At 34.4% G+C, this 22,166-nt stretch overlaps 1 protein-coding gene across 4 annotated transcripts in view; it reads left to right on the top strand.

Moving 5' to 3' along the window:
* Nucleotides 1–22,166, top strand: part of LOC136026256 (nonsense-mediated mRNA decay factor SMG9-like) — a 104,871-nt gene that overhangs the window by 37,474 nt on the left and 45,231 nt on the right. For all 4 annotated transcript variants that reach the window (XR_010617250.1, XM_065702632.1, XM_065702633.1 and 1 more), the window contains exons 7-8: nt 5,055–5,181; nt 16,277–16,376. Coding sequence is in view for 3 of the 4 variants with exons in the window: in XM_065702632.1 (XP_065558704.1) it covers nt 5,055–5,181; nt 16,277–16,376 (227 nt within the window). In the remaining variant the exon portion in view is untranslated. The remainder of the gene's footprint in view (nt 1–5,054; nt 5,182–16,276; nt 16,377–22,166) is intronic.

Raw genomic sequence — 22,166 nt, 5'->3', positions numbered from 1 at the left:
AAATTATGGCCTAAAAATATGTTTTTTTTTTTTATATTTTCAATCGTGCGTCTAATGATGATTAGAGTACAAACCGTTGTCTAAGACAGTGATCAGCTCCATTAACGACAATGTTTCCTAAAATTGTGACAAAAAAATTATGGTCTTAAGTTTGTCGCATAAGATATTCTGAACTATCTCAAAATTGTGGCATAAAATTATCTTATTTTCTTATATTTTCAATGGTACGTATTTTCAATGGTACGTATTCAAATAGACACCGTCGTCTAAAGTTGTCAGTAAATCCATAACTAAAAGTGTTTTCTAAAATTGTGGCATACAAATTGTAGATTAAAATTCTCGCCATAAGGTATTGTGGCCTATGTTAAAATTGTGGTATAAAAATATTTTTTTATATATATATTTTGAATAGTGCGTCTATTGATGATTCAAGAACAAACCATCGTCTAAAACTGTCAGTGAGTCGATTACTGATGATGTTTCCCCAAATTTCAGCATAAAAAATAGTGACCTTACATTTGTGGCATAAAAAATTGTTGTACGACATAAAATTGAAGTCTGAAAATATGTTTTTTTTATATTTTGATGTATTTGATGAGCTAAAAGGGCTTAATCCCTAATATTGAAAAAATAAAAGGAAAATTGTGGCCTTAAAGTCCCAAAAGACAGAAAAAATGATGTCTAATTCTCTGTATTGGTAAGTGTCTGACACTTGCACAATCAAATATATTAGGAAAATTCGGCTATTGATCTATTATTGAAATTTTGATTTTTGATCGAAATAAAGACCTCAACAACGGACCGAGTCCGTTGATTTTTGAATTAATAAAAAGGGAATAGTTGTGGCAAAAGTCAAAGTCATGGCCAATTGTAGAAAAAGCCAAGACAGATTGTCCAATTAAATGGGCATCAAGTGCAAGGTTAATTTTACCCCTTTGATTGCTGTTGTTACTGTCTTCCACTTAAATTAAAATCCTTACGAAGTCTCGCTGTTGCTGATTGCAAGAAGAAAATCCAATTAAGTTACTCTAAAAGTGTTGCTAACCGAGGTAGATACAATAGAAAATCTCTTGCTAAATTATGCTCGGTTTTTACAGATCATTCGGTTTTGTTTCATTCTGGTATTTACCCTATTTTTCATAAAAAAGATATCAGTTCAATTCGCTCTTATTATTTCCGGTTTCCCGTTTTCTATTGTATCTGCCTCCATGGTATAGGAATAGGAGCCTCATATCTATTTATTGTTTTCCGGATATTGGGTCGAAGCTCACGGAGCTTGCTGGCAAAATACCCCAGTCTACTTATAAGTATCCGCCCGCCCAAAGAGGCCTTACTCGTTTGCTTTAGTTTCTTGTTTTTTTTTCTGTTTTGTGCAGTGTTTGTTTTGTTTCTGTTTTGTGCAGTGTTTGTTTTGTTTCTTTTATTGATACTCCGCTTTGATTTTTTGTAGCGGGTCAAAAATAAATTATTATTATTATTATTAAAGACCTCAATATGCATTTATGCATTTTTTTTCGGTAGAGGGAGGTGAGAAACAAAAAAAAGAAAAGAAAGACAAACTAGGGTGAAAAACAAGTGCAAAATAAGCAAAAAAAGGTATAGTCCCAAACAGCTTTAGAAGGTTGGACTTTCCTTTGAAGGTGTTGTTGTCTTTGGGATCAATAATTTTTGAATTTGTATGGACGGGAAGTGATGAGACGAGGTGCCAAATTGAATTACTTGCTTTTTTATTTTCATGGTTTCATTTTCATTTCATAGTCTAGTCTTCTTTCGTTAAAAAAAATGTTCCACGGAAGGGGGGATTGCCGGAGTTTCGAGAAAAAGATTAGAAATTATGGTCTTTTTCAAATTAAAGTGTGCTGAGGAGTTTTTCAGGCTGATTCGTGTGCAAGGAATTTTTTTGGGAGGGGGGGGGGTTAAGTGAGGACGGAACTGCCCGGAGGGGAATCTCAAGGGGGTGTATTTGACGTGGGAGGAAATTTCCTCGGAGGAGTTTCCCATGACGGGGAGGGATTTTTATGGAGGGTGAGTCAGATTGTCTGCTATTATTTGAAAAACGACTAGAAATTAAATATATAAAAAAAGTTGTTTTTTTTAAAGAAAGTATGAAGTACATTAAAATTCAAAACGAACAGATTTTATTCTTTACAAGAAGGGGTTGCCATTCTCCACAATGCCTTGCTCTTCACGCCAAAATATGACTATTTGTCCCAGTTTTTTAAGAACGGCTAATGAGACACAAGAGCCGGGCCGTTTAATTATAATGGGAAGTTTTTTTTTGAACAGTACTACAAGCTTTAGCGTAAAGAGCAATGTATTGAGGAGCGGGGCACGGAAAAATTTCTGTTTGTTTTGAGTTTTAATGTTGTTCCTCCTTTCTGTAATTTTTTTTTTATTTCTTAAAATTGTCCTGATCGATGAAAATCTGGCACTGTCCTAAAGAGTTAACAGTTTCAAAAGAATGAAAAAACAAAATCGTTGAAAATCATGTGTTAGAACTAGCATGAATATAACAAATGAAAATAAAGAGAAAATGAGTAAATTAAATAAAACAAAGTAGTGGGCAAAAAAAGCAATAGAATGGATTAAGTATGAAAATGTATGTTTAATTATCTAATAGACCTATATAATAGTAGTATTAGTTGACTAGTAATAGCTTGAGTATATTATAATAGTATGAATACACGCTAGATGGGTCCAGGGGTAAAAGATGTTTTTGAACTGTAGATATTGCGTATGGAGGTGTTTTTCATTAAATATTGTCTTCCTGATTTTTTCTAATCTTTTAAGACATACATGGTTGTTTTTGCTTTACTGATTCAGACAATCAGAATTTGGTTTAATTAGTCTTGTAATTTTATTTTATAGCCTTCTTTTATTTATAGGTTCTTTTGATTGTTTGTTCTGATTTGAACTTTTTTTAAAGATGAGATATATTTAAAAGAAATTCATTGAACAAATACAATACTCTGATCCCCACAATGGCTCCACGGCTATCCATTGATTTTCCTTTTTTCTTTTCATTTGAAAGATTTATCTTACTTTTGAAGTAAGGGCCATTCTGTAACGGGATGGGATAAACTTTAATTGTGAACATAAATTGCATCACAAGTTTATTTTATTTTTTTGCAATAGTAAACATAGACAGGAGATAAATGATAATCGAAAGTAATTATCGGTGATTTAGACGTCTGCAATCCTACAATTCTAATTTCGAAGCTTTTAGAATTTCTAGGTCGACACAGACAGCAATCATCTTGTACTCTACTAGTATTTTCTGGTCTGAAAGATGTGGACATTTTAAAATCTAATGGCAACACGGGTTACAGTCCTTATTTTAAACTTAAAAACTAAAACTATTGACTTTTATTACAAATCTTCCTCTCATGCTTTCAATTTTTCCACCAGCATTCTCGTCTAAGAAGTCTAGCGGGTAAAATAAAAGACTATAATAGCAAATAGAATACAACAGGGTTGTGTCACGCCAAGAAGGTTGCATCTGACATTTTGCAAATTTGAAGTAATTGCCAAAAACTGTTTGCCTAGTTTTCTCAAAGGTCAGAAGGACAACGTGCATTAGAGGAATAAAAATGTTATTGGACATAAAATGCACTAATAATCTTCTCTTTAAGAACAGGTTAGGAAACTATTTTCGGTAGTTATCTCAGAAATGTGAAATTGTCAGTTAAGACCCTTAGGCATTCCAACAACGATGTATCGTAATTATGCAGAGTCATATATAGTCATCATATAGACCCGGTTGCAAAATAGACCGGTTTTTATGAGAATTAATTTCGTATTGTATGGTATCAGAAAACAAAGTTTAGTACCATAATCTGTTAATGGGAAAAAGCAGTATAGGTGATACCATAAATATCCGTTTTAGCTTGCGTACCAGAAAAAAGAGAGCCAGATTTAGGTGCTAAATCAAACATTTCGCGAAACTTAGACAAAAATAAATGGAGATCTTTTCTTTTTTGCGAAATTAACTTTTTTTAGATGTTCTGTAAAAAAGGAAAATTGTCGTAGCATAATTCTTGATTTTTTCAAGCTTTTAAACTCTCTTTCCACTGTCTTCATTTGAAATAGCAGCCTAATCCGCAATCATCACCTGTACCATCGTTAACTATAATTATATAGCCATTAATAATTATAATCTGCGTTCAAATGCTATTCCTTATCCCTTATAACGTCTCTATTATATACCTAGCTTATATCCTCTTGTATTAGGGACAGGGCTATCACTTATAAGGGTTAAGGGACAGCAATTGAATACAGACTATTATTCATTTCATGGCTATAAAATTATGGTTAGAGATGGTGCAGATGGTGATTACAGATGACTTTTCACTATGCTGTGAAATAATGCTACAAGTAGAGCCTTCTGCAAAGATGGTTCTTTGTACTACAAGATGAAACAACCTTCTGCAGTTATTATCTGCAATCGTCGTTCTACTTGCGATAAGCATAAAAAAGAAAAATATCAGTTGTGCATACTTTTTTTGTGAGGACTCAATAAAAATAAAATCTCGCCCCTTTCCGCCAAATACCAAATCCTTAGTCTCCTAAGTCCACCCCCCCCCAAAAAAAAAGTTCTGACCTCCCCCCAACCCTGAGATAAAACAGAATTTACTTAACAAACGACGTGCAGGGGTCCTTACATTTTAGTGCAGCTTACAGATTGTACTTAATCTTCATAATGTGAAAAACTCGCTAGCCTTCAGTCTTTAGGCATAAAAGTAAATAGAATACTCTCTTGTGAATATCAGAAACATGCTGACACTTCAGATTATGGTTTTTCTCTCTTTAGAGTCGCTTGCCATCCGTTGTATAACATCTCGTGACTCTTTCCATATTAGGGATTGGCTGGGAGTTACCTCCATTACCAAATAAATGAAATAAAATAAAAGTGAAGCAATGATGACGTTTATGCATCATCTGCAATCGTCAGTGTATAGCAATGAAAACTAATTATATTCAAATTTTTTGCTGAAGGATTGTTTTTTTTTATCTTTATTAAATCTTATTATTGTTTAACATTTTACATTTTTAAGGCAATGCTGAGAAGTGTATTTTCCAAATCAAATTTAAAAGTAGAATCAGGAATAAGCAACGTACAAGATCCCCCTCACTTACCAATAAATTTATCATTTTTTGGAGAAGAATCTCAAAATGAGACTGGTAAGAAATCATTTTATATCGCTCTTTTAATCCTTTCAATCTAGAAGCAGTCGGACTTAGAAGTTGATCTAATTAATCTAGAAGAATTAAAGGAATTTTTTCGTCTTGTATTACTTTTTGATTTGGTGCGCGTCCAACTTCTTTCCAAGGACTATTGAAGATTGATGAAAGGGCACTTGCCCCTTTCATCAAAGTTGAAGCTTGCCAATGAAGCTTGTCCTTTTTTTGCTTTAGTTTTCCTTTAGTTTTTTTTTTTTGCTGTTATTAGTGAATCTTAGCTAAATTTGATCTAGTAAGCCTAATCTAAAAATTAACCCAATTAATTGTCCTTCTTCCGGTTGTTTTTTAAGGGCTTTGCACAACGAGAAGGACGATTTATTAAGAAACACATTATAAGCGAAATATTTAACTAAATCTTTTTAAAAATAGAATCTTGTCCATGAGGGAGGTAGAGAAAACTAATAACTGATGTTAAAACTTGGCCACCGACACCACTAATACCACCATACAAAACTATAAATATATAAAACAAAAATCATTACTTTATCTTCGGGAACTACATATCGAGGTAATCCCTATAAAACAAATCAAGTTAAAGTTACTTTTATTACCAATATACTTCCATTTATAGACAAAAATATCCCAAAGGGCTCAATGGCCGTTATTTGGGGAAAAAATAAAATAAAAATTAAATATTAACTATATTCAAACTTAAAATATATTTATATTCTACTCACCAATCCCCACCTGAGTACAACCGGTCTCCGCACCACCTACGTTAAAAAATATTCTAAAAAAAAAATCCAATAAACAAATAAACATCGAGGAGCCAGCACTTACACGACCCAAATCTATAAAAAAAACTTCTTAAAAAAAATTAAATCTAAATAATTAATCAATATAAATAAATATTATAATTTATTTTAATTCAGTTTATATTTTTTAATTATTTTTAATAAAAATTCCTTTACCTGTTTCCTGAAAGAGCCTAGGGCACAGGACCGTTGAATCCAAACAGGAATGGAGTTCCAGGCACACCCAACAGCAACTATCAGACCAAAGCCTGAGCACACTGCAGGGGTGGATGGCACCAGCACATCATCCTGGTCCCTATTTTCGTAAGGACTGATATTTCTAAAATCTCAAGTAGCCCGAAAAAAACTTGATGGAAGATCTCCATGGAAATGTTGAAATGCATTCAAAGAGAGGTGTAGCGTATGAATATCTTTTATCTTCAGAAGTTCAACAGAAATATGGGTAATAGACTGCAGAACTTTTGCTGATTTTAGTTGGAAATTATGTAAAGATGTAAAGTAAAGATGGCAATGTAGACACCCACACTGATGTGCTGTAATATAAATAAGGATAAATAAGAGAGAAGTATAACAGACGAAGGATAGAGAAAGGAAAGGCTCGCTTCAACTTCCGGATAATTCTATGGCATCGAGAAACCTTTAACCTCATTGACTCAACATGCCACTTGAAAGATAGATTTTCATCTAGAAGAACCCTAATGAAACGAACAAACTAGTCAGGTCGGCGGGATATGGATCCCCTAGATGTTTGAAGCTCTGTCACAGAAGGGCAGCTTTTGTCTGTGCGGGAGAATATAAGAAGAAACGATTTTTCTATATTCAAAGCTAATAAATTGACATCGAATCATTGATATACTTTTTCTGTCATCAGTTGTAGTTTGAGGATAAGGGATGATTCTTCAGGTGCTGTAGCCTTCAGGGGGCTGTCGTCGGCGAATGCAAAGAGCTCTTCATGCTGACCAGGCGTAGCCAAGGGTCCAACCTCAGCATCTCCTTTTTGGCACAATTGACAATAGAAATTAGATCGTGGGTTACTAAATAGTCGTTAGAGGTTGTTGACATATTCAAGGAAAAGGGATGGCCCAAGAACTGTGCCATGTGGCACTCTGTATTCAACTGGAACATGCTCATCAGAAGCTTCAACTGCAATGGATTGACCAGTTAGGAATGAAGAAAACTAGGAAAGAGCTTCTTTGCGAACACCCTGATGCGACAGTTTACCAAGAAAGATCTGGTGTGTAAGGCTGTCGAAAGCTTTCTTCAAATCAAGGACTATTGCCGCAGGGACAAGGCCGGAGTCTAGAGACTGTCTTATAAAATGAAGAAGCGTTTTACATGCGTGTTCTGTTGAGCGCTTCTCCCGAAAGCCAAATTGGTGCCGATGAAAAAACTTCATTGCATCCAGGAAACTCAGCAGACGCTTTAGCATAGACTTTTCAAGTATTTTAGAAAAAACATGCAGAACAGACATAGACCTATAGTTCCCCGGGTCCTCCTGATCACCTCCTTTAAATAATGCAATCACTCATGCCAACTTGAGAGGCTGAGGGAATATTCCGAGCTTGAATGACTGGTTAACCAAGTGGCAGAGTGGTGTAATAATTGACGGAAGAATTCGTTTAATTAATTTAGCTGGAATTTGGTCAAATCCAGCTGAAGAATTTTTTAGTGATGAAGTTATTATTATCAGTTCCTGCTCAGTAACTTACTCAAGAACCATCGACCTTGCACAGGAAGGACCAAGAAACTGCTTCCAAAATCCTGAACTAGAAGAAGGAATCACACCTAACGCTGTTGTTTTCGCGACCCCAGCACAAAATTTGGTCATCTGATGTTGCACTTGGTCTTCATCCGAGAAAAGCTGATTCTGAACATTAAGATATTTAGGAGGCTTTCGCGGTCTTGCCGATGGTTGTGTAACTTCCTTAATTACATCCCAAGATTTCTGAATACTTTTGCCGCAATCCGCAAACTTTCGGGAAAAATATGTAATTTTAGCTTTTCGAATCAGCGTTTTAAGCATGCTCCGGTATAGTTTAAAAGCCTCTAATTTAGCATCGCTTGGTCTATTCCTATACTTCTTCCAAAGGTTCTGTTTCCTCTTTATTGACTTTAGTATTGCAGCTGTAGTCCATGGGGCTATGGGCGTTTATCTTTTAGAAAACTTGGTTGGGGTGTTCGGCAATGTTGAATAAATTTCTCATTTACTTTTTCATTAAAAAATCAAATACCTTATTGTAATTTTCGAAGCTCACCCTCTCAGGTATCGCGAACCCCCTTGACGTAGTGAATAAGTCATCCTTGAGCTTTTTGATGTTTGCTGCTGTACATCAGCATCTTGGTTTATTATCAGGGGCTATTCCGGCTGGCAAGCCGGGGGATTGGAAGTAAAACTACCACTGGGAAATGATCCGATGTATCTGATAGTAACACTTCATTCCTTACAGAATGTATAGAAGAGGTCACATTGTCAATTGAGTTTGCAGATTGGTTCGAAATTCGTTTAGGGATATTTATACAGGGAGTTAACCTGGTTCGAGACTACTAGTACCAGTACATCACAAGCCTGACTCGATGACGTGTGCATCATGTCAACGTTCAAATCACCCATTAAAATTATTTGTGACTTTTCAGACAATACTTCCCCAAGAACATTATATAATATTTCCATAAATTGCTTCGTGGATCCGCTTGGAGATCTATATATTTCATCAATTATTATTTTTTCTTTGGAGCTAGTAGTCAATTTTTTGAACAGAGATTCCAATACCCGTTCAACATTTGTAGACAGATCATCTCTTCTTACAGCTGCTAGATTACACGATACACAAAATCCTAGCCCACCTTTTTTTGTTATCTTTCTATTTATTACTATTGATTTATAACCAGGTATATCCACAAGTAGCTAGTTCTTCTCATTTAAATAAGTTTCACACAGGCCAATAATTCCAGGGTGAGAATTCCTACATATAAGTTGCATATCATCCAGGGAAGAATTTAGCTGTTGAGCGTTCAAATGGACAACCCGGAGGATATCCTCCGGGTTGTCTTGGAGTTTTAAAAACTCATATTCTACAAAAATCAGTTCCTTAATGGTTTTTCTGTATATATGGGGGTGTTTAGTAATCTTAATATCACTTTTTAAGCTATTCCATTTCTGTATATCTCTATACAAAACAGATAAACATGAAGAGATGCCTCTACTTACATGAAAATCAACACTATCCCTTGTATCGGGAGAACGGATAGTAGGCCATGATATTACATTGCATCACTGACAATGACCCGCTAAATCACAGACAATAAACCACTGAATGTCTGACCAACAAAAGAGTAGGACAGATAAATGACTGAATCATAGATAAACTAATCTGAAATATAAACTAAATATATATTTATGTAAACTAAAATATTAAATATAACTAAAATGCAAAAATATATAAACTAAAAATAAATTAAAATATTTAGAATTTGCGAAGACTCGCAGCCGGCAAAATCTATGGGGGACTGTTTCCTGGCTATGACTTAATGTGGTATGAACTATAACCATATGCTGAAGGTATGATGGGGAACTTCAGTCCTCTACCTGAATTAATCCCTGTGTGTTTTTTTTTTTTTTTTTTTTGAATGCGCATTTTTTCTCACAGTTAACACGACGCTCTCTTGTTAAAAGAGGAGGTCTTGGACGTTAGAAGAGGATTTCGTGACGTCCTCGGTATAGCGACTGTGTTCCTGGCTATGTTCTTGGTGAGTTCTTGGCTATGAACTTGTTATGGTATGGAATTTGACAATATGACGATGCTCGTAGGATGGGGACCTTCAGACCTCTATCTGATTTAGTCTCTGCTCTTTTTGACTGAATGCTTATTTTTCAGGTTTATTTTTTTCATCACAGTTAACTTGACGTTCTCTTGTTACATAAGGACATCTTTGGTGTTAAAAGAGGACGTTTTGACATCCTTGATAAAACAAGTTTGTAATCAACTGGTTGCAATTTGCATTTCGGAAATTAGGAAAAAATACAAAGAAATTAAAAAAAGCCCTTTATCTCCAAATGTACAGACACTAATTTTTTGTCCATTTTACTTTGAAAAATTGATATTTGACAAGACTAGAAATGAAACGGAAAGGTGGTTATGAGATAAAACTTGTGTTTTAATATTTAATCTTATGTGTTTTATAACGATAAAAATAAAAATTTATAATGGAATATAAAGCTCGTTTTTAGATCCTTCGAATTCTTATACCTTTACTAGTGTGGACTAAAATCGATTTATACTTGGAAATTACATACCTTTAAGGGTGGCTACTCGCCCTTCCTACTCAATCACCCTATACAGCTAATATAAAATGTTCAAACGTGAACTATTCAAGATTGTTTTTTAAGTTGAAAAATTGTGTTTTTAGGTTTTTTAGTTAGTTTAGTTTATAATCTCCTCTTAAAAATTAGCTTTTAAGAGGAGTGTTGGGTCTATCACCATGCTAATTGACTGTCTTTGCTAATCTTGTAATCAATTTCAGATCATAACGCTAAAAACTGGTCTTACGTACTAATGAGACTACATAGAGAACTTATGGATCTAGATGACTCGTTCGAAATTGGCTGTTTACAATCAATTTCTCTATTTTTACTTTTTTTTTCTCTGTTCTACGTGGTCAATATCTTTATTTTACGTTTTACTAATCTCTTAATCAATTTGAATGATCATACTTAAAACTGATCTTAATTACTAATGAGACAAAGAATGTGTATAGATTTTGATGGCTCGTTCAAAACTGTGTTTTTGTGATCAATTTCTTATTTTTACTCTTTTTCTTTATTTTACGTTATTATTTTCTTTATTTTATGTTTTCTGTTCTTGTAATCAATTTGGATGATCATACTTAAGACGTATCTTATGTACTAATGACACGAAACAGAGAATATGTGTAGATATAGATGACTCGTTAGAAACGAGGCGTTTTTGCGATCAATTTCTTTATTTTTAATTTTTTCTTTAATTTGCGTTGTCAATGTCTTTATTTTACATTTTGCTTATCTTGTAATCAATTTGAATGATCATACTTAAAACCGGTCTTATGCATTAATGGACCGAAACAGAGAACGTGTATGGATCTAGATGGCTTGTTCAAAACTGAGTTTTACGATCAATTTCTTTGTATTTACTTTTTATCTTTATTTTACTTTATCAATTTCTTTATTTTATGTTTTTCTAATCTTGTAATAATCTAGGTGGCTCATTTGAAACCGGGTTTTTATGATCAATTTTTTTTATTTTTAAGTTTTTTTTAATTTTATGTTATTAGTTTATTTATTTTACGTTCTGGAATTCTTATAATCAACTTGGATGATCATACTTAAAGCAGGTGCTACGTACTAATGATACGAAGCAAGACCTAGATGGCATGGTTAGATCTAGATGACTTGTTGAAAACCAGATTTCTACAATCAATTTCTTTATTTAAAGTTCTGCCAATAATTATAAGTTACTTTTCAGTTGAGTCTGAAGGAAAATTACTATTTTTAAAGTAGTGTTACATGGAATATATTTGTCGATACATAGCTTCCTTAAAGACCTCTTTGTCGAATTTGGCATCTAGGAGCCGTGGTTCACTCTTTACTAGGTTAAAAAAAGTAATACTTGTTTCAAAAAGTTAATCACTAGCTTTAAGAGAGCCGAATTCGTTATCTTATTTCGAGTAAATAAAAAAAAGAAGACGAAGAAAAAAAAAGAAACAGAAACAACCAAGACCAATAAACAAATCTTGAAACTAGCTGCAAGCGAAGTAATAAAAAAAACAATAGAAAATAAAAGTAAAATAATAAAAACGATCAAACTATAGACTACATAAATAAATTGTTCAAAATTACTAAAAATTAACTTTACATAATGAATGCTAATAGGCGGGGTGAAGAGAAGGAGGAATGCAGATATTTGACTTGCCAATTATGTAGGGAAAGGAAGTTAAATCAATTATGATTGTTCTGCCCCAAAACTTAAGGGTGTATTGCACATTGTTTTGATGGAAAAGGAACTATTTTCCTCCAGTGAATTGTTATCTACTGACCATATTTACAAAGGCGCATTTACTTCATACGAATTAGGAAAGACAAGCCTTGATTAGGATACGAAATATTAAACTCCCTTTCTAAGAAAAAATTACCATGCATGGTTTTGTATTCTAAACCCAAGAGTCTGGGCAACTTATAAGGGTGGAAACTGCCGCTAGTGTCAAAAAAATCATCAACGTCACCTAATGTTTCATATTTCTGGTTTTTTTTTTCAATCTTTGTAATTTCTTTTTTTTTTAGAAAATGAGATCAGACACTTATCGCTACACTGATTTTGCTAATTTGTACTACTTACACTAACTTTGCCTTATTACACTGAAAAATACTAAGAAATACCAAATACTAGATGTTGTTAAGGGTTTTTTTGTCGATATTAGTGCCTGTCTCCTCTTTTGTAATTTGCCCACACTCTTTCTACTAAAATTCGTTTAATCTATAAAACCCGGGGCTTTGTCTCTTTTTTGTTGCCTTCTTATATTCTGCCTCCGAATTCACTCTGGTTGGCAGTTTTGGCCTTCGAACCTCGAACGATGTCATTTCATAAGCTTTTCTTTTTCTGTGACAATTGTTAAAATTTTATAGTTTACAATACAACAATACATGGGGTTTCAAAATCATTTTGGGAAAAAAAGTTTACGTTTCTAGCTTTAATAATTCTATTATTCCTTCAAGAGATGGACCTGCACAAATACACAGACGTGTTGACAGAATCATGGAAGTAAGCAGGCGTAGAGGGGGGGGGGGGGTACTTAGGTCCTGGGCCCCCGATGTCTTAAATTTCCACAAATTTCTGGCCCTTCTTATTCAAACTGTCAAAGAAATGGTTTTCTGTTGTTATTAGGCATCCTGCATACACATCTGAACAAATTGTCTTTTCTGTGTGAAGAGCCTTGAGTCAGATCCTTCCTGGGTGAATGGTTCGCCTGCTGGACTCTCAAGTGAAGGATTGCTGTTTGAGTCTTCGTGATGATAGTTGATTGGTCTGAGGCAAGGGATAGTGATGATTCCGTTGAAGATAAGCTAGAGGTCCACCAAGGTTCAAATGGTTATCTAGAGCAATCTAAAGAAAAGCACGGGGATCGTCGGATGATTTGCCTCCAACCAAGCATAGCACTCCCAACCGAGGGTAGAGCATCAGGAGATCGGCACCTTTGCTACGCACACCTTGTTGATGCGAAAATTGTCTAAAGATCCTTATAGTCTATGTCATTCTTATAGTCTATGTCATTCTTATAGTCTATGTTCAACTATGTCATTCAGCATTAAACTGCAATTTTTGCTGATATTATCCCATATAAGTTCTTAAACAACGAATTATTCCTGCAAAAAACCTCAAAAGCCTATTTCTCTTCTCATAATAAAATTTCGCTTTTGCATTCTTCATAAAAACTATGAAAACTTGAGGTAGTTTTTCGTTTTGGGTGCAACGATATATGGTTATTCTTAGATCTTTATGCTGGGCATAATTATAATAATTGCACAATGCCTCGGCTTCAATACTTGCGTCAACAAAGATAAACAGACTTATTTAAAGCCATCTCCATGCGTTTTTTACTGCCAGGCTGAACATTATCTATTTTAATTTAGTAAGAATACAAGGACCTAAAAATGTTTCCCTTTTGTGCTTATTTTGTCCTACTGTTTCGTGTTTACCATCCATAGTAAAATTGACTTGTCCTCATCTTCTGACGTCCATTTTTCTAAGATTAGAGGGTTTTCTGAAGTCAGAAAAGCGTACGCTGAAAATAACATTAAGCGTTAAGAATAAACGCTACTAATGTAGTTATGTTAAAATTAGTGTATTTTCCGAAAATCCAATTTATCGTAACTTAAGAGTTCCATGCTGTTCTTCATGAGAATTATAAGATACTAGCTGTTGGGGTGGCGCTTCGCGCCACCCCAACACCTAGTTGGTGGGGGCGCTTCGCGCCCCCCCCCAAGCCCCCCCCGCGCGCGTAAGTCGTTACGCGCCATATTAGTTACGCGCCATTGTAGTTGTGTCCCTATGTCCCACCTGTGAATATATATATATATATATATATATATATATATATATATATATATATATATATATATATATATATATATATATATATGTTTTTAACTACGTAAAACTTGCGAATATACAACATTCTTTGCTGTCCCATTGTCTGTGCATATAAATAGATTGTCAGGTTTACCGACTCTTGAACATGCAACATATAATGGTCCATGGGAAAACAATCCGTATTCAGATCTATACCTCATGATTCTAATGATTGCCCTTGAGCTTTGTTGATGGTGATTGCTAATCGACCATTCCCTGAGTCGCCATCGTCATTTATATATCCCCCTGTGCACCCCGGCGTCCCCTTTGTAGTTATGTCCCTGTGTCCCGGTCGTCATTTATATTCCCTGTGTCCCGGTCGTCATTTGTGTCCCGGTGTTCCAGTCTGTGATTTCTCTTTGAGTGTCCCGGGCGTCATTTATATTCCTTGTGTCCCGGTGTCCCGGTCGTCATTTATATCCCCCTGTGCCCCCCGGCGTCCCCATTGTAGTTGTGTCCCTGTGTCCCGGTCGTCATTTATATTCCCTGTGTCCCGGTCGTCATTTGTATCCCGGTGTCCCGGTCTGTATATACATTCGCTTTTTAGTTTTGTTTTTCTCCTTTATTTTTTTCCTTTTTTCTTTTTTTTCTTTTTTAGTTTATTTAGATTTTTAGATTTTTTAGTTTTTTTATTAGTTTTTAGTTTTTTTGTAGTTTTTACCATTTTTTTAGTTTTTTTAGTTTTTTTTTTACTTATGTCCTGGTCGTCATTTATACTCCCTGTGTCCCGGTCGTCATTTGTGTCTCGGTGCTTTGTTGATTGCTAATTTATATTATATTTATATTTATATTTTTATATTTATTAATATTTTTTTAGTTTTCTTTTTCTCTTATTTTTCAGTTTTTTCCTTTTTTTTAGTTTTTTCTTTTTTAGTTTTTAGTTTTTTTTTGTTTTTTACCTTTTTTTAGTTTTTTTAGTTTTTTTAGTTTTTTAGCTTTTTTAGTTTTTTTATTAGTTTTTAGTTTTTTTTAGTTTTTGCCTTTTTTTTAGTTTTTTCAGTTTTTTTTAGTTTTTAGTTTTTTACCTTTTTTTAGTTTTTTTTAGTTTTTTAGCTTTTTTAGTTTTTTCTTTTTAGTTTTTTTTTGTAGTTTTTACCTTTTTTAGTTTTTTTTCTTCTTTTGTATTAGTGTGAAATAATTCAGACGTCATATGCGGACAAACACGACGTCACTCGACAGACAGACAGACAGACATAACCCACAAACAACTTATTTTTATATATATTTATTCATATTTTTTTAGTTTTCTTTTTCTCTTTTATTTTTCAGTTTTTTCCTTTTTTTAGTTTTTTTCTTTTTTAGTTTTTAGTTTTTTTAGTTTTTTACCTTTTTTTAGTTTTTTTTTAGTTTTTTTAGTTTTTTAGCTTTTTTAGTTTTTTTATTAGTTTTTATTTTTTTTGTAGTTTTTGCTTTTTTTTTTTTTTCAGTTTTTTTTTGGTTATTAGATTTTTACCTTTTTTTAGTTTTTTTTAGTTTTTTAGCTTTTTTAGTTTTTTTTTCTTTTTAGTTTTTTTTGTAGTTTTTACCTTTTTTAGTTTTTTTCTTCTTTTGTATTAGTGTGAAATAATTCAGACGTCATATGCGAACAAACATGACGTCACCTGATCCATAGATCCACAGATCCACAGACAACTTATTTTTATATATATAGATTATATGCTTTTTTTTTAAGAGACTAACAGAAGCTCTAACAGAGTCAAATTCACTTTTTATGTCAAAAAAAGAGAAAAAGGAAAGAAACAGAAACAATAACAAGACAAATGTTAAAAATTAGTCAAACAGGAAATAAATAAAATGTAAAAAAGATAAAAAAAAAACAAAAAAAAACATATAGATGGCAAAATATAACATTCGAGAATTTCCTGTCTAAAACCTAATAATGAATTTTGTACAATTAATGGCAAAAGAACAAAAGAGGGGTGGGGGTGGAGAGGGGATAAGATAATGCTTAAAGATACCATAATCAAATTAGTCGAAGCTACAGAAGTTATGACATGCTATTTTTATGTCGGAAAATTCGCTATTATCAGGATTATGTGTCCCTTGTCTATTCAAACTGTTTCCCTTTTTCATAATAAACTGAATTACTATTTGGCATGTTAAAATTCTAATCTTTTTTAGAGATAGAAAGATTTTGTCAAGCTGCGTCTCGTCTACGTCAAACAATCCTCTCAACGCCTCGGCATTGTGTAAGCTATGTCAGCTTGAGTGAAAAAACATGGTAAGAGACTTCTGTTGTTATATGTGGGATAGATACTCGAGTCTCACTAGTCACAGCTTTCAGGACACGAATGGGGTAATTCTGTGCAATAGCTGCAATATATTTCAGGGGGCATTGATAAATGGTGAAACTGCATTTCTGACAAGGGTGGTATTTGTTAATGTCGATTACCAGTTCTAGTTCTCTGTAGCTCTTTTACTTATTTACTTTTAAGCTCCATTTTTCGATGCATTCACACCACTGACAATGCCGATGAGTATCAACATTATTTGTGTCATATAGAATGTCTGGAAACACTAAATCTAGTCCGTAGCTGTTGTAAAGTTATTTGTCAAATAACTCCTTCCCCTCTCAAAATATTTGTGAATTTTAGTTTCACTACGGAAGTATTTCCCGCTATAAAACACCAAGCTACGATATTTTTAAAAGCTTTTAAAAATGAAGGGGTATGGGAAGAGTAAAAGAGAATTTTTGATATAAGAAGTTATTGTTCCTTAGGAAAAGAAGGAGATTTCTCGGAAGGCTTTGCCTTAGTGCATGTGCTCACTCGCGAAACATTTGGCATGTCACAAGAATTTTTGGCATCAGGGAAGTATTTACTGCCACTTGAGAAAAGATGATGATTTTTCAGAAGGCTTTGACTTAATGAAGGTGTTTACTCGCACATCATGTGAGATTTATGACAAGAATTTTTGACATCAGGAAAGAACTTACTGCCACTTGAGAAAAGGAGATTTCTCAGAAGGCTTTAGTTGAATTAACGTGCTTACTTCACACATCATATGCGGTGAACTTACTGAAGATCTGGCCCAACTCCCATTTTGTTGAGAACTAAAAGAGCCATGATCAAAACTCATTTCATCAAATTAGGAAAACTATAATAAAAAGTAGGGATTTTCAAAGGACTGATGGACAATTTGTTAAATTAGGGATTTTGAGAGAGCTCGAAAAATATGGCGGCTTGGTAAAGTAGCGGTAGGTATAATAGGGAACGATTATAATAGCCATTATGGTTTTCTATTTTCTTCGTGAAAAAATCGATTATGTCGGATGTTTTTTTGTATCTTGTCACATTTATTAGCCATGTCGTAATAGACTTTAGGATAAATAATTAATCGATTCATTTATCTCAAGTGGACAGAAGTAACTAGACAATAGAACCTGCTTCTTGGGGTCTTAGTCTTACAAAAAGACTACTTAGCTTGTTACGACGGCCCACGCTTCACGTGGGTAAACTTGTAAGAATCCTTGGTCATTGGCCCTTGTAAATGGCTATTGCTTCGCTCGAGTGGTGGTTCTGCTTAATATTTAGTGTCATTTTATCAAATTTGACTCCATATTGTCCTTTTATTGAAGTAGACTAGTCCAAAGAGCTCGCTTCATGGGCCGTTTGTCTAGCATGCTGCTCACTTTGCGCGCTTTGAGGGCCCTCGCTTCGTGCGAGTAAAAACGTAAGAAACTTTGGCCAATAGCCATCGTAATGGGCCTTCACTATACCAAGTAGCAGAAAGGGACTTCGTTTCCATCACTTCGTTCTGATGGGAACTACGATTTTTTTCTTTGTACCTTATTAAAAAGTAAGATGGGTCAGACTATGTCTCTTATGGCTTAATTAGAGTATTTTTCTGAAAATTTAAAATGTTTGCGTCTGTATTTAATATGGACCCCGATTCCTGCCAGTTTCAATGGAAATTTGCTTATAACTTAAGAACCGAAACTTCTGTTTAAAAATTAACAAAAATTATTGTCTTGCGACACATAAATGCAAAACTGGATCAAATAAACAAACAATGACATTTCTCTATATTTATAGATTTCTTAAAGTTCTAAAGCCCAACTGGCCAGCCATTTGCTTTATTGTTCTTATTGAAACTACTCTATTTAGTATCTGTGGTGCTCAACCACAGTAGTGACAACTATATATATATATATATATATATATATATATATATATATATATATATATATATATATATATATATATATATATATATATATATATATATATATATATATATATATATATATATATATATATATATATATATATATATATATATATATATATATATATATATATATATATATATATATATATATATATATGTATATATATTTATGTGAAGACACCTTGTTTTATACTGGTGGAATAACTGCGTTACTTTAGTTTTGTCTTTTTCCTTCTACTGGACGTAGTCTTGTTTTTTTTTTTTTCCATCTTGAGATTTCTGTCTCTCTCTTTGTTTTTGCAGATCTCTTTAAAACTAACGCCTGGTACTTGTATGACTTAACCCTGACCTAATACTCTTCATCTAAGTAGAACCTGTTTTTCTGACGCTTAATCCTAATGAAATATGCCTAAGTATGATAAGAATATAATACTTAGAAACAAATTTGGCCAATATGTTTAGCACGTGAGAGGGGAGGGGGGTAAATTATAGCGGGTCTGCATGCCTAATGTATTAGGTACAATTATTCTACATATTAGGAAGTAAGAATTGTTTTCCAACTTTACACTGTCCAAATACTTTACCGCCATTTTCCCTAGGCCTACAATAACCAAAAGTTTAACAAGGTCTTTTGAAAAAAAAAAAACAAGTGAGGAAGAATTGTCATTTTAAACTCATTCAGGAATGGAATCTGATGGAAAGTGAGCTTGCTTGAGTTTTTTTTAGATCTGCTGGCTGATTAATGACTTTTCTGCTACTAATCCTGTTTCTTTCCGTCAGTTTTTTGTATTTTCAGTAAAGCGCTAATCTTACAGACGTCTACAAATATAGAGAAATTTCTAGAGTCTGTTTATTTGAATCAGTTTTCAAGCTATACGTTGCGAAACAATAATTTTTGTTCATTAGAAACTTCAGTTTTTTTCAAGGACAATGCATTTAGCGTATATTAGACAATGTGTGCCCTCAATTCTATAAGTGGTATTAAAAATGACGATAAATTAAATTGATATTTTTTTCAAATATAGGAAAATATGAGGGAAATCACTGATACACCTTGGATGCTGGAGGAGGGGTTAATTTTCTCTGTGTACGCGTTTGTCCACATTGATTTGGTATAATACCTATTACCCAGAATAGTATTCAAAATAACTAGCAAGTAATGGACAGATTTTATGCCCAAGATTTGACTGAGTGCACATTAAAGCGATGTTCTTAAATACTTTATATATTTTTCGGTAGGTGGAGAAAGCAGGAGGTTAAATTTTGGGGGAGGAGGATTTTCCTCCAAAGTGATAGGTAGAACACGAATCTCGTATTCCATTCCTGGTTTTATAATGCACGGAACTCTCTTCTGGTAAAAGCGCATGAAACTGAAAAAATCACTATAAAATCACTATAAAGGTGCAGTTTCGACACCATTTTGTTGCAGTTTTGTTTAGTTTTGGTTTAGTTTTAATTAGGCATCAACAAAACTGCCCAGTAGTACTTAACTATGGACTGTATGCTACTGTCGAACGGGTGATCGGATCTCAATGAAATTTGATATTCAGAGGTATATCGTGTCTTAGAGCTCTTATTTTAAATCCCGACCGGATCTGACATTGGAGGGGGGGGGGAGTTGGGAGGGGGAAATCTAAAACTTGGTAAACACTTAGAGTGGAGGGATCCGGATGAAATTTGGTGGGAAAAATAAACACAAGTCCTAGATACATGATTGATATTCCTGAACGGATCCGCTCTCTTTGGGGTAGTTGGGGGGGGGGGGATAATTCTGAAAAATTAGAAAAAATAAGGTATTTTTAACTTACGAACAGGTGATTGGATCTCAATGAAATTTGATATTTAGAAGGATATCATGTCTCAGAGCTCTTATTTTAAATCCCGACCGGATCTGGTGACATTGGGGGGTTGGGGGGTTGGGAGGGGGAAATCTAAAACTTGGAAAACACTTAGAGTGGAGGGATCGGGATGAAATTTGGTGAGAAAAATAAACACAAGTCCTAGATACATGATTGACATAACCAGAACGTATCCGCTCTCTTCGGGGTAGTTGGGGGGGAGGGGGTTAATTCTGAAAAATTAGAAAAAATGAGGTATTTTTAACTTACGAACAGGTGATCAGATCTCAATGAAATTTGATATTTAGAAGGATATCGTGTCTCAGAGCTCTTATTTTAAATCCCGACCGGATCTGGTGACATTGGGGGGGAGAGTTGGGAGGGGAAAACCTAAAACTTAGAAAACACTTAGAGTGGAGGGGTCGGGATGAAACTTGGTGAAAAAAATAAGCACAAGTCCTAGATACATGATTGACATAACCGGAACGGATCTGCTCTCTTTGGGATAGTTGAGAGGGGGGGGGGGTTGATTCTGAAAAATTAGAAAAAATGAGGTATTTTTAACTTATGAACGGGTGATCGGATCTCAATGAAATTTGATATTTAGAAGGATATCGTGTCTCAAAGCTATTATTTTAAATCCCGACCGGATCTAGTGACATTGGGGGGATTTTGGGGTAGGGGAACGTAAAGTCATGGAAAACGCTTAGATTGGAGGGATCGGGATGAAACTTGGTGGGAAAAATAAGCAGAAGCCTTACATACGTGATTTACATAATTGGAACGGATCCGCTCTATGGGGGGGGGGCTAATTCCGAAAAATAAGAAAAAATGACGTATTTTTAACTTACGAAAGAGTGATCAGATCTTCATAAAACTTCATATTTAGAAGGACCTCGTAAACCAAATCTCTTGTTTTAAATCTCAACCGGATCAAGAGTAATTCGGGGGAGGGAAGCAGTTGGGGGGGCCGGAAATCGTAGAAAATACTTAAAGCGGTGAGATCAGGATGAAACTGGATGGGAAGAATAGAAACCTGTTTAAGATACGTGACTGACATAACCGGACCGGATCTGCTCTCTTTGGTGGAGTTTTTTTTTTGGGGGGGGGGTTGGGAAATTTTGAAAATTGAGGTATTTGTAACTTACGAAAGGGTGACCAGATCTTAATGAAATTTGATATTTAGAAGTATGTTGTGCTTTAACTCTAATTTTAAATTCCGACCAGATCCTGTGACATTGGGGGGAGTTGGAGGAGGAAATCGGAATCCCTGGAAAACGTGCAAATTGAGGTATCTTTGTCTTACGAATGGGTGATCGTATCTTAATGAAACTTGATACATCGAAGAATCTTATGTCTCAGATGCTCCATTTTCAATTCGAATCGGATCCGGGGACATAGGGAGTTGGAGGGGGAAACCAGAAATCTTGGAAAACGCTTAGAGTGGAGAGATCGGGATGAAACTCGATGGGAAGAATAAGCACAAGTTATAGATACGTGATTGACATAATTGGAACGGATATCTTCACTTTGGAGGAGCTGGGGGGTGTTGATTTTGAAAAATTAAAAAAATTGAGGAATTTTTAACTTAAGAATGGGTGACCGGATCTTAATGAAATTTGACATTTAGAAGTAAATCATGGCTCAGAGCTCTTATTTCAAATCCCGACCAGATCTGTTGCCATTGAGGGGAGTTGGAGGGGAAACCGGAAATTTTGGAAAATGCTTAGAGTAGAGAAATCGAGATGAAACTTAGTGGGGAGAATAAGCAAATGTCGTAGATATGTTATTGACGTAACCGTACTGGATCCACTCTCTTTGGGGGGGTTAGGGGGCGGGGCTCAGTGATTTGGCGAGTTTGGTGCTTCTGGACGTGCTTGGACGATGGAAATTGGTAGGTGCGTCAGGGAGCTGCACAAATTGACTTGATAAAGTCGTTTTCCCCAATTAGACCATCTGGGGGGCTGAAGAGAGAGGAAAAAGTAGAAAAAATGAGGTATTTA

Source organism: Artemia franciscana, chromosome 4, assembly GCF_032884065.1.
Source record: "Artemia franciscana chromosome 4, ASM3288406v1, whole genome shotgun sequence".
NCBI lineage: Eukaryota > Metazoa > Arthropoda > Branchiopoda > Anostraca > Artemiidae > Artemia > Artemia franciscana.
This window is presented reverse-complemented; position numbering and strand designations above follow the sequence as displayed.